The following is an 11,903-nucleotide window of genomic DNA, read 5'->3' as shown; positions in this document are numbered from 1 at the left end:
CCTCTACCATCTAGAAGGACAAGTGCAGCAGGTGCATGGGAACACCATCACCTGCAAGTTCCCCTCCAAGCTACACATCATCCTGACTTGGAAATATATCGCTGTTCCTTCACTGTCGCTGGGTCAAAATCCTGGAACTCCCTCCCTAACAGCACTGTGTGTACACTGCTTGAACTGCAACAGTTTGAGAAGGTGGCTCACCACCACTTTCTCAACAGCAATTCCTTCCTTCCTTGGTTCCCTCCCGTGTCTAGTGATGCACGAGGTAGGCAAAGCACATGCTCATGGTTGTTTCCATAACTAGTGTTTCCTGGGACAGATCGCTTGTCTGCCGCCAGAGGTTATAGGTTGATGGGCGCCAGTTGTCATGAAGCTATTAATGTATATAATGTTATTGGAAATTATTTTTTTAAAAGAGGTTTAGTCTGTGGGTGTGTCTTTGTGTGTTTTAATTGTTTTAAAGCCAGCTAGTCTGGATGTTTTGATGTATAGTAGTTTTGAAGTGGAAACAGAGGTAGAAGTACATTTGCGTTTTGTTGAATAGAGCATTCAAGAGTTGGAGTGAAATCTTGCACCTAGCTAGGAGACACCAATCAATGTTTATATTACTAATAAAATTGGTACCATGAAAGGGGTTTTATTGTTAGAAGAGGTGGAGTTCAAAGGGTCTGGTGATACAATGAGAATTTACATTCAAAGAGAAGTGCTGGGTATAACAGAAAGCAGTTTTGTGTGTGCAGGGCAGAGGCATGTAACATCAAAGCAGCTGTAAGCCTACAGCTGTCCGCAAAGGAACTAAAGTGAAAGGAACCTCATTTTGAATTTGTACGGTGAAAATGCTTTGCCTGGTGTCAGCTTAAAGTCTATAGGTTGTTGTTACCTTAGTGGAGATTAGTTTGGGAATTTGTTAAAAAGTTATGATGGTAGTAATCTGTGGCCATGTGGATATGTTTAACTAGTGTAAATTAATAAATGTCTCATGTAGTTTGATATAAAAACCTCTCGAGAACTGGTGGTATTATTCCTGAATTCAGAGCTGCCACTCAAAACATGCCAATTGAAAATATAGGTTATGGCAGTGGTTTAAAGTTTTCCTCTGGGAATTTAAATAACTCAGCCTTTACCAACTGCTGTGTCATAACACAGTCCACATCTAGCATGGCTGACCATGCACTCCTGCTCTTATTGCCGGCCATAGGTGTATTGGAAGGATTTACAAGTTGATACTCAGCCTGTTTGGCCACATTATGAACACACCTCCAACGGCCACCCAGTCCTGGAGTGGCTCAGAGGCAGGGATGCTACACACTGCGCACAAGACCTCCCAACAGCAATTAGGGATGAACAATAAAAATGCTGGCCTTGCCAACAACGTTCAGATCCCATGAATGAATTTTAAAAATTACAAAATCCACCCACAGGCAGATGATGGTAGTTAAAACATGTGCAATTGACTAAAGCTCACACCACCACATAATGAGGGACTTTCACAGAGCAAAGCTAAGCAGCTGTAACCAGTCAGATACAGATGATGTAGCCAATCAAAGCTACAGTGAAATCTTGTCCATCTCAGCAATGTACTTTACAGGGGCATTAGTATGTTCAGCTGACATGTCATGGGATTACATTTCGCAAGGAGAATTCCTGTTTCCTCACAGCGATTTGAGGTTGTGTCAGCAATAATATCTATCTGAGGACAGGACCAGAAAGTATAAAAAATAATCAAAAATGCTAATGGAATGTTGGCCTTTATCCCAAAGGGGCTGGAGTACAAAGAGGAAATGATGCTTCAGTTGTTTAAAGCTTTGGTTGGACCAAATCTGGAGTCACTGGGTTCAGTTCTGGGCACTGCACCTCAGAAAGGATCTCTTGGCCATTTAGAGGGTGCAGCGCAGACTGATACCGGGGACAAAAGGGTTAAATTATGAGGGCAAGTTGTAAAAACTTGCATCCCCTTGAGTTTAGACAGTTTTGGTGGGGGGGATCCATACGAGGTATTTAAAATAATGAAGCAATTTGATAGGGTAGATACAGAGAGGGCATAACTTTAAAGATTATTCAGGAGTGAAGTCTGGAAACAATTTTTCACACAAAGGGCTGCAGAAATCTGGAATTCTCCCCCCTAAAAGGCAGTGGTTGCAGAATCAATTATAATTTTCTTGACTAAGATATTGGTGGCAGGTGTTTCACATTATTCACAGCACAAGGTGTCGCTGAGGCTCCTCAAGGCAAGGACATGGCAGGAACCACCCCCACAAATTGGTAAAACCTTCCTGCTAAACTAGACTAATTTCCCTGACCCGACCAATTAACTCGCTGTTGGAAGGTGAACTGTTCCTTCCCCTAGTGACTCAGCTTAACAAGGGCTTATAACAACATAATAATGTTCAGAAGCAGTTCCAGTCTGGAGCAATGTGACAAGCAATGAAAAGATGTTGACATGAGTGAATCTTCGGGTGTGGCTTCCTCCTGTTACTGATCTCTCTGGACTTCGTCGGGATTGTTGATTTGGAATTCCCCACTCCAGTTAACTTCCTGGAATGCCTTTCACAGAGAAACCTGTTTCGTCAATCATAGAGTGAAAGAGGGAGTTTAGCAAACACAGATATGGTGGCGCACCCCTCGGCTATTCACTGATGGGAAGTTACAGGCCAAAGTCTATTTTTTCTCAGAAATATGTTACATCAACTCTTTTCCCTTTCCTGCTTCTATTTTCTCCTCTCACGAAGATGGTTCCATAGGCCCTGAGGGTCCACAGGCACCAGCCTCCCGCACATGTTTCACCCCTCCGGCTGCACCTAGTGCATTAATCAAGGCAGCCAGGTTGATTTACTAGGCCTCCCTCTTCCCATGTGCTAGACAGGAGCGGTGGTGTACCAGAAATGCTGCTTAATTCCGGGGCCATTAGCCTGGCTCAGACACAGCCATGGCTGGGCCTAGCACTGGGCACATAAGCTTTGGGGCAACTGCCAAAGACCCTGAGGCCTCAGAAAAACTGTACATTACAAGGCCCACTTACTCCAGGCCTATCTTCAGCTCAGTGCCAGGCCCTGTGATCTGAAGAGGGCTCCCAATCCTGGCTTCCTCTGCAAAACACATGGCCTCTCATTAAGATTGAGGGTCAATGACTGAGAACACCCCTTCCTCATTTAAATGACAAACACAGACTCAAATCCACCTTCAGCTGTGGCTCAGTTCATAGCACCCTCGCCTTTGAATCAGAGGGTTGTGGGTTCATGTCCCACTCCCGGAAACCAAGAACTGTGATTGTACTCGAAAGAGTTGCAATCTGTGACTGTTGATAACTTGAAAGAATTTCCCCCTCCCTACAAGGCATGTTAATTGTATATTAATTTATATTTAATTATATGTAAATGGTGGGCACTAACTGTGGATTCACTTGTAACCCTATAGACAAAAACTGAAACTGTGCTTTTTGGGTTAGGAGGCTCATGTTTGTATTGTGTATCTCTTCAAATAAAAGCTTCTAAACATCTTTCAGGATTGGTTTCAGCTCTATCTTTCACCACCTGGCTTCCTGGTTCCAAGGCATTAACACCCAAGACCCAGATCTTTAAGAGAAGATTTGAAACACCTACATTTATATGGCGACTTTCACAATCTCCAGGATTCCAAAGTACATTACAGCCAATGAACTATTTTTTGAAATGCAGTCACTCTTGGAATGTAAGAAATGAAGCGGCTAATTTGCTCACAGCAGGCTACCAAACACAGCAAGGTGATAATCACCAGATCATGTTTTTGTGATGGTGTTCACTAACAAAACCAGGCCACTCCATTAACACCCAGGGCCCAACCTGTTAACACCCAAGGCCCACCCCATAACACCCAGAGCCCACCCCAATAACTCCCAGGGCCCACCCCATTAACACCCAGGGCCCACCACATTAACATCTAGGCTCCATCCCATTAAAACCCAGGGCCCAGCCCATTAACACCCAGGGCCCACCCCATTAACACCCAGGGTCCACCCTATTAACACCCAAGGCCCTCCCCATTAACACCCAGGGTCCACCCTATTAATACCCAGGGTCCACCCCATTAACACCCAAGGCCCTCCCCATTAACACCCAGGGCCCACCCCATTAACACTGTGCAGTGTATTTCACAAATGATCCTAGGGTAATGATTCTGGAACAAGACTTAATTGGAATAAACCTGTTCCATCGGACAGTTTGTTACCCCTGTTCAATGTTCATTGCTAACCCTGTCTTACATTTACTGAAGCTTCAGCTCTGTGCAATTGTTTACAACCAGTGGTTCCACACGGTTACTACCCGAACACTGAGGTTGCTAATTACCCCGGGTATATCAGACACATGGCCACTGTCACAGAAGTATAATATTTTTCATGATATTATTGTAGGCCTATGGGTGTGATTGTGGATGGTTCTGTCTGTGTCACTGATTAATTGATTGAATTCGAGTCAGATAGACTTCAAGGTTGAAATTATCAAAAGAGTTAGGTGTAAAGCAGACTTTTGAAATGGAGATAAGAGAAGCAAGGATGAGGGTTCCACGGGTAAGATGTGAATGAAATTTGCCTTTTTAAATAAGTGAAGGAGTTGTTTGATTTTCAAAGGGTTGGTAGGATGATTACAACTAACAAAATAAATAGAGCAAGGTTATTATGTGTGTTTTTCCCAAAAGGAAAGATGCCATTTGACAACATGAAATAATTTTATGTTATGGGAAAAGTAAATTTCCGAAGACATGTTGAACAATGGTATTTTACATTAGAGAGAGAGGAACATTTATAAAGAAGGATGGATGGCTATGTAGGGTGTGGCCATGTAAAATCTTGAAAGGTACACCATGTGAAAGACTTGGACGAAGCCCTAGCCACTCTGCAGGAAGACGTGCTATTCCAGTAAATTATGTTAAAAGCCTTTGCAATCCCACTGTCGAGTGGGTGCTGTGGTAACCTTGCCAGATTGCCTTTTCAAATCTAAAATCTATTTTGGACTGTTGCCTTAAAGGGAATATGTAGTTGGGAGCCTGTCTATCCTTTTAATTATTTTATAGGTTTCAATGAGATCACCTCTAATTCTTTGAACCTCTAGAGAATACAGGCCCAGTTTCCACAATCTCTCTACATAGGAGTCCCGCTACCCAGGGAATAAGCCTGGTAAGCATTTGTTGCACTCTCTCTATGGCAATAATATCCTTCCTAAGGTTAAGGCACCAAAACTGCACACACTACTCCAGGTGCAGTCTAACCAAGGTTCTACACAATTGAAGCGAAACTTCACTACTGTTATACTCAAATCCTCTTGTGATAAAGGCTAACATACCATTAGCCTTCCTAATTGCTTGCTGCACCTGCATGTGACTTATTGACGAGGACACCCAGCTCCCTTTGTACACCTACACTTTCTAATCACTTACCATTTAAGAAATACCCTGCACATCTGTTCCTCCTACCTCACATTTTTCCACATTACATTCCATCTGCCATGTTCTTGCCCATTCACTAAGTCAATCCAAATCCACTTGAAGCCGCTTTGCATCTTCCTCACAACACACATTACCCCCCAAAATTTGTGTCCTCCACAAACTTTGAAATATTACATTTGGTCCCTATGTCCAAATCATTGATATATATTGTGAATGGATGGGGCCCAAGTACTGATCCTTGCAGTATCCCACTAGTCACAGCTTGCCAAAGTGAGAATGACTCATTTGTTCTTACTCTCTCTTTTCTGCCTGTTCGTCAATCCTTAATCCATGCCAGTATATTACCTCCTACCCCATGTGCTTTAATTTTACTAACCAACCTCCTGAGGGGAACTCTATCAAAAGCCTTCTAAAAGTCCAAGTATACTATGTTCACCAACTCCCCTTTATCAATTCTGTTAGTGTCATTCTGTTAGTGACATGTTCAAAAAACTCCAACAAGTTCATCAAACATGATTTCCCATTCATAAATCCATGTTGATTATGCTCAATCAGATCATTATTATCCAAGTGTCCATTTATCACATCCTTTATAATAGATTCTAGCATTTTCCTTACTACTGATGCAAGATTTACAATTCTGTAGTTCCCGGTTTTCTCTCTCTCTCCCTTTTTAAATAGTGGGGTGACATTTGCTACATTCCAATCTGCAGGATCCATTCCAAATTCTATAGAATTTTGGAAGATGATCACCAATGCATCCAACCTTCTTAATAATACTAATTTCCTTCAAATCCTCATTCTCCCTCGCCCCTTGGATCTCTAATTCTGGGATATTTCCTGTATCTTCCTCAGTGAAAACAGACACAAAATAATCATTTAGATCTTCTGCCATTTCTCTATTATCCATTATAAATTCTCCTGACTCTGCCTGCAATGAACCTGCATTTGTCTTAGCCAACCTTTTCCTTTTTACATACCTATAGAAGCTTTCACAGTCCGTTTTTATGTTTTTCACTAGCTTGCGTTCATATTCTATTCTCCCTTGACTTATCGGTTTCTTGGTCCTCCTTTGCTATACGTTAAAATGTTCCCAATCCTCAGGTTTATTACTATTTCAGGCAACGTTAACAAGCCTTTTTCCTTTAATCTTATACAATCCTTAACTTCCTTTGTTTGCCACTCCTAAATATTGCTACTAAACAATCAGAAACATTACAATGAAGTCTTCCCTCTACCACTGTCCAATAGAGAAAAGCCGAGCCCAGTCTATTCTCTCCCTCTTTCATTCCATTCCAATGAGACCAACAAACCCAGCTCAGATCAAAGATTGACCCTGAAGAATTTTGATTCCGCCTCTCTGAAGTACTTTGGGACATTTTCCTACATTACATAGGCACCGCATGAGTGCCAGTTGTTGTAAGTCTCAGTATTACCGCTGGCACCTCACTACAGATGCATCCCCCCCACCCAGCTGAATTTCCCCAGCATCGGAGCAGCCATGGTGTGACACAGACCAGTGGCAGTCTCACAAAAAATGGACTTGCATTTTCCAAAGCGCCTCTCATAACCTCAGGATTTCACAACTTAGTTTCTGAAGTTGTCAGATAGCAAACACAACAGCTAATTTTACATTCAGGAAGTTCTCACAAGTAACAACGTGATAATGACCAGAAACTGTTTTAAGCATTGTTTAAGGAATGTATATCAGCCAGGACATCAGGATTAACCCCTTTGTTCTTCTTCGAAAGTTCCATCCACCTGATGGCAGATGGGGTCTTGGTTTAACATTTCCTCTGAAAGACGGCATCTCTACCAGTGCGGCACTACCTCAGTACTTCACAAGGGTGTCAGCCAGAATTTTGTGCTCAAGCCTCTTGAGTGGGGCTTGAACCCATGACCTTCTGATTCAGAGACAAAAGCGTTACCAACTGAACTACAGATAACTATGAAATAAATAGAAGAAATAAAATCATTCAAAGCTCTCTTCACATATTTGTGGAAATGATGCATTTATTATCATTTGTAAACATAAAGTATATGTCACATTGCAGATGTCTGAAGGTTTCTACATAGTTATTCCCTTTTATTGTCGAGAACTTACATCGAGAACATCTGTTTGACATTCTAGGCACCAGAACCAAATGCCAACACTGACAATTTAACCTGGCCATGCCCATCTATGTTGTTGGATATCACAGTCAGAAACAGTAACAAGGGCTCCATCCACAATCCAAACAAGGGGAGAGAGTGAAGCACTCTGCCTTGGCCAGCAGGGCAGTGCACTGGGTTTTGAATAGTCAACCAGAGTCTGTGATCGACAAGCCCCGTTCAGCAATCAATGTCAATCAGTGAAAGTATGTTAATTCCCTCATTCAAAACATTCATCGATACATGTGCAGTTCCAGGACAAGACAATTTATATTAAAATCAACACAGGGAATGATGGTTATATATTCCCGATCAAGGTTGTAAGGTGTAGCAACAGTAATTAAAATAACATAAAACCCAACGCACACAACAGAAGAAGCACGCCCTCAGAAGTCTTCGCATTCTCAGACTCTGTTCAAAAAAATCTTTAAATCACTGGATAGACGGCGTGTGTCGCAATTCCACAGTTGTTATGCCTGTTTCTGGACATTAAAATGTAGCCCTCATTTCCCCATTCAACACCATAGCTGGAAAAAATTTTAAAAGCAACAATTAATTGTGATATTGCATTATTTGTGATTGAAATTATTGCTGTAAATGCTGCTAAAGTCAATGCACCATTGAACATTTGTGTCTTATTCCTCCTAAACTCTATTTCCAACATGCCCTCTTTCCACTGCCCTGTAAGTACTGTCCTATATGTGCACAGTCTTATACATGTGCACTGTCCTTTACGTGCACTGTCCTATACATGTGCACTGTCCTGTACATGTGCATTGTCCTATATGTACACTGCCCTATATGAGTGTGCTGTCCTTTATATGTGTACTGTCCTATATTTGTGCACTGTCCTTTGTGTGCACTGTCCTATATATGTGCACTGTCCTATACATATGCATTGTCCTATATATGTGCACCGTTCTATATATGTGCACCGTTCTATATATGTGCATTGCCCTTTATGTGCATCATCCTATATATGTACACTGTCCTATATATGTGCTGTCCTTTATGTGCACTGTCCTATGCATGTGCATTGTCCTATATATGTACACTGACCTTTTTGTGTACTGCCCTTTATGTGCACTGTCCTATATATGTGCACTGCCCTATATATGTGCACTGTCCTTTATGTGCACTGTCCTTTATGTGCACTGTTCTATATGTGCACTGTCCTTTATGTGCACTGTCCTTTATGTGCACTGTCCTTTATGTGCATTGTCCTTTATATGCACTGTTCTATATATATGCATTGCTCTTTATGTGCACTGTCCTTTACATATGCACTGTAGTATATATGTGCACTGTCCTTTATATGCGCACTGTCCTATATATGTGCACTGCCCTATATGTGTACACTGTCCTATATATGTGCATTGTCCTTTATATGTGCACTGTACTATATGTACACTCTCCTATATACTTGCGCTACCTTTATGTGTGCACTGTCCAATACGTGCACAGTCCTATATATGTACACTGTCATTTATACGTGCACTGGGCCATATATATGCACTGTCCTATATAAGTACACTGTCCTTCATGTGCACTGCCCTATATGTGTGCACTGTCCTTCTCTGTGTTGTAAAAAACATATCTTTTTATTTCTGCTGGACTGTTGATTAAAATTACAATGGCTGCAGTTTGAAAGACATGTCTACTGGAACAGTGTGAGGGATATATACAATGTTGCTGTCCTGGAACAGAGTGTGCCATGAAAGACAGGATGGTGCCAAGGAGGAGTCTGGGGAACTGCCTGGCAATGTATTAATTGGCTCCTGACCAGGTGACCAGGGTTTATGTGTTAGCAGTGCAGCGGAGTAGCTCCTAGCTTGAAAAGAGAAAAGATCTAAAGCCCCTCTCTCCTGTGTGTGTCAGATTCCAGTAATTCTACAATTATAGCTAGCTAGATTCATGGAGGATGATGATGATATGCAGTGAGGTGACCCCATAGATTCTCACATTGCATTCTGTGAATGTTTGATTCCAGTCTGGCTTATGACAGCGCGAACACCCTCTGAGAGAATGCTCCTGTCAAGGAGACACAGTGGAGGCCTTAATAGTCACCCGGTTGCAGGGAGAGGATGACAACATGCAGTGAGGACACTCCATAAATGTTCACATAGGGAAGAACTTTCCCCCCCGTCGTTGCAGGAGTGGGTGGGGGGGAGTTCAGAAGCGGGCGTGCCTCCAATTGGCACCCCTGATTAGGGGTACGGCACCATTTTATGTGGGCGGGCCAAATAAGGCACGCCCAGGGTGACGTCCGCCAGGAAGTGCTATGTGATCCCTGTGTGGGCAGGGGGAAATTCCCTAAGCCGAGAGTGCAATCTTTCGCGTATGTGCACAAAAAAGCGCACTCAGCTCCCTGAGACTAAGTGCTACCTCAGGAAAATCGGCGCCAAATTCAAAAATGTGAAATACAGAAAAATAAAATTTCCTTGACACTGTCACATGAGTTAGGACATGTCCATCACTTATAATTAAACTTTTAATTACATTTTTAAAAACCTACATGAAACCCCATCCCGCCTGTGGATGAGGTTTCATGCTTTTTCTGAAGCCTGCCAGGGCTCCCGGCCTGCTGGCCAGGTCCCAGCCAGGTCCTTTAACTACTTCAATTAGAATTTAAATGGCCTCAATTGGCCGTTGACAGGCCGGCAGGCGCACAGCTGATTCGGCTGCGCCCCCGCTGACCTGAAAATTTTACGCGTTGGCGAGTGGGCCCCGCCCCCCACACTCAATATCCTGCCCACAGTCTCTGAGAATGTCTGACTCCTGTCTAGCCAAGTGCAGCTCGCTTGTGCTCTGTGATCAGGGTCATATCATAGAGACGCTGCCATGAAACTTTAGAAGCATCTGATCCTTTGTCCACCTTCAGCACCTGAGCCCTTCAGGAGCAGTGTCACTGGTCGCAGATGCTGAAAAGATGGGGGCCAGCCCCACCTTAAAGGTGCTGAGAGCACACAGAGAGTATGAGAGAACTCTGTGGCGCCTGCCCACTACATTTCTGGCAACAATGACAAGCAACATCGAGGTGCAGACATCAGTAAGGTGTCCAGGGAGTGTGAGGCCGGACCATCACTTTGGTCTGAAGGCTGCACAGAGCACAGGGAAGAGGCCCTGGACTGAGACACCTGCCATTATCTTGTGCAGAAAGGTTTCACATCTGAGTGACAAGAACACTGCTCATCAGAACAAGGAGCCATGGGCAGGGAGTCATTCTTGGGGATTTATTGATAATAGTGAACAATATGTACAAGTGATTAACATCCATGCCCAGGCTGTTCAACTCTTTCTGAAATATGGTTTGTTTGTCTGCAGTTTTATCCATTTACAGTTTAGGTCAGTTTACTGTTGCTATTTAATTTCTCATGTCTTCAAAGTTTGCCTCACATAAATTTAAAACCTTTTTTGTGACCCTCTCTCTTCCGCTCAAATCCAACTACAAATTCAAATCAGGTTAAAGTCACTGTTTCCAAAATGTCACGTTACTGTCAGATTGTTAGCTAATTTGGATTTGTTACTAAACAGTCCCAAGCGCCCCCTGGAAATTCATTGCCTTTACTACCTGACTTCTATTTCCCCAGTATGCGTGAAAGGTAACATCTCCCATTAGAACCATGGAATTTTTCATTGCAAACATGCTTCTAGCTTCTGAGTAATTAGAGCCAATTAAAGGCAGTTTTGTGCTGTGAATCCAAAGCTACTTAGAACTGGGTCAAGAATGAGGATGCAACCTGGTCACGGTCACTGATGAACATCCATTGTGGCTGCTGTCATGGTGCTCCATCTCTCCTTGTCTTCCTCAACCTCTCTTTTAACATGGCAGGCCCCTCCAACATCTCTCCTCTGTGATCCATCACCATGGCAACACACTTCAATGGGTCCATCCCAGCAGTACCAAAGTAGCCAACACATCTCCCTCAATAGCTTTTACTGCCACCCATGCCCATTGAGCATGTGGGAAAGAACATAGCTAGAGTACATCAATATAGGATGGTCACCATGAATTCTGAAGAAACCTCTTCACCCAAAGGGTGAGAATGTAGAATTCGCTACCACAGCGAGTGGTTGAGGTGAATAGTGTAGATGCATTCAAGGGGAAACTAGCCAAATATATGAGGGGGAAGGGAACAGATGGTAACGATGGCAGGTGTGCATGAGAAAAGATGGGAGGAGGCTCGAGTGGAGCATAAACACTAGCACAGATTAGTAGAGCAGAATGGCTTGCTTCTGTGCCTTATATCCTATGTAAAAACTGTCACTTCAGAAATGCCCCTTAACTTGGTTACCCCTTTTCCTCATCTACATGCTATCCCTTAGTGATGGGC

General features: G+C 43.0%; 1 protein-coding gene across 1 annotated transcript in view; it reads right to left on the bottom strand.

Moving 5' to 3' along the window:
• Positions 1-7,411: 7,411 nt before the first annotated feature.
• The window catches only part of LOC144688753 (procathepsin L-like), a 45,879-nt gene continuing 41,387 nt past the window's right edge, over positions 7,412-11,903 (bottom strand). The window contains exon 8 of the mRNA XM_078555667.1: positions 7,412-8,096. Within this exon, the coding sequence (XP_078411793.1) occupies positions 7,997-8,096 (100 nt within the window). The 3' untranslated portion in view covers positions 7,412-7,996. The remainder of the gene's footprint in view (positions 8,097-11,903) is intronic.

The sequence above is a fragment of the Cetorhinus maximus genome, chromosome 13 (genome assembly GCF_964194155.1).
Source record: "Cetorhinus maximus chromosome 13, sCetMax3.hap1.1, whole genome shotgun sequence".
NCBI classification, from domain to species: Eukaryota; Metazoa; Chordata; class Chondrichthyes; order Lamniformes; family Cetorhinidae; genus Cetorhinus; species Cetorhinus maximus.
The sequence above is the reverse complement of the archived record's forward strand: the minus strand, read 5'-3'. Positions and strand labels throughout refer to the sequence as shown.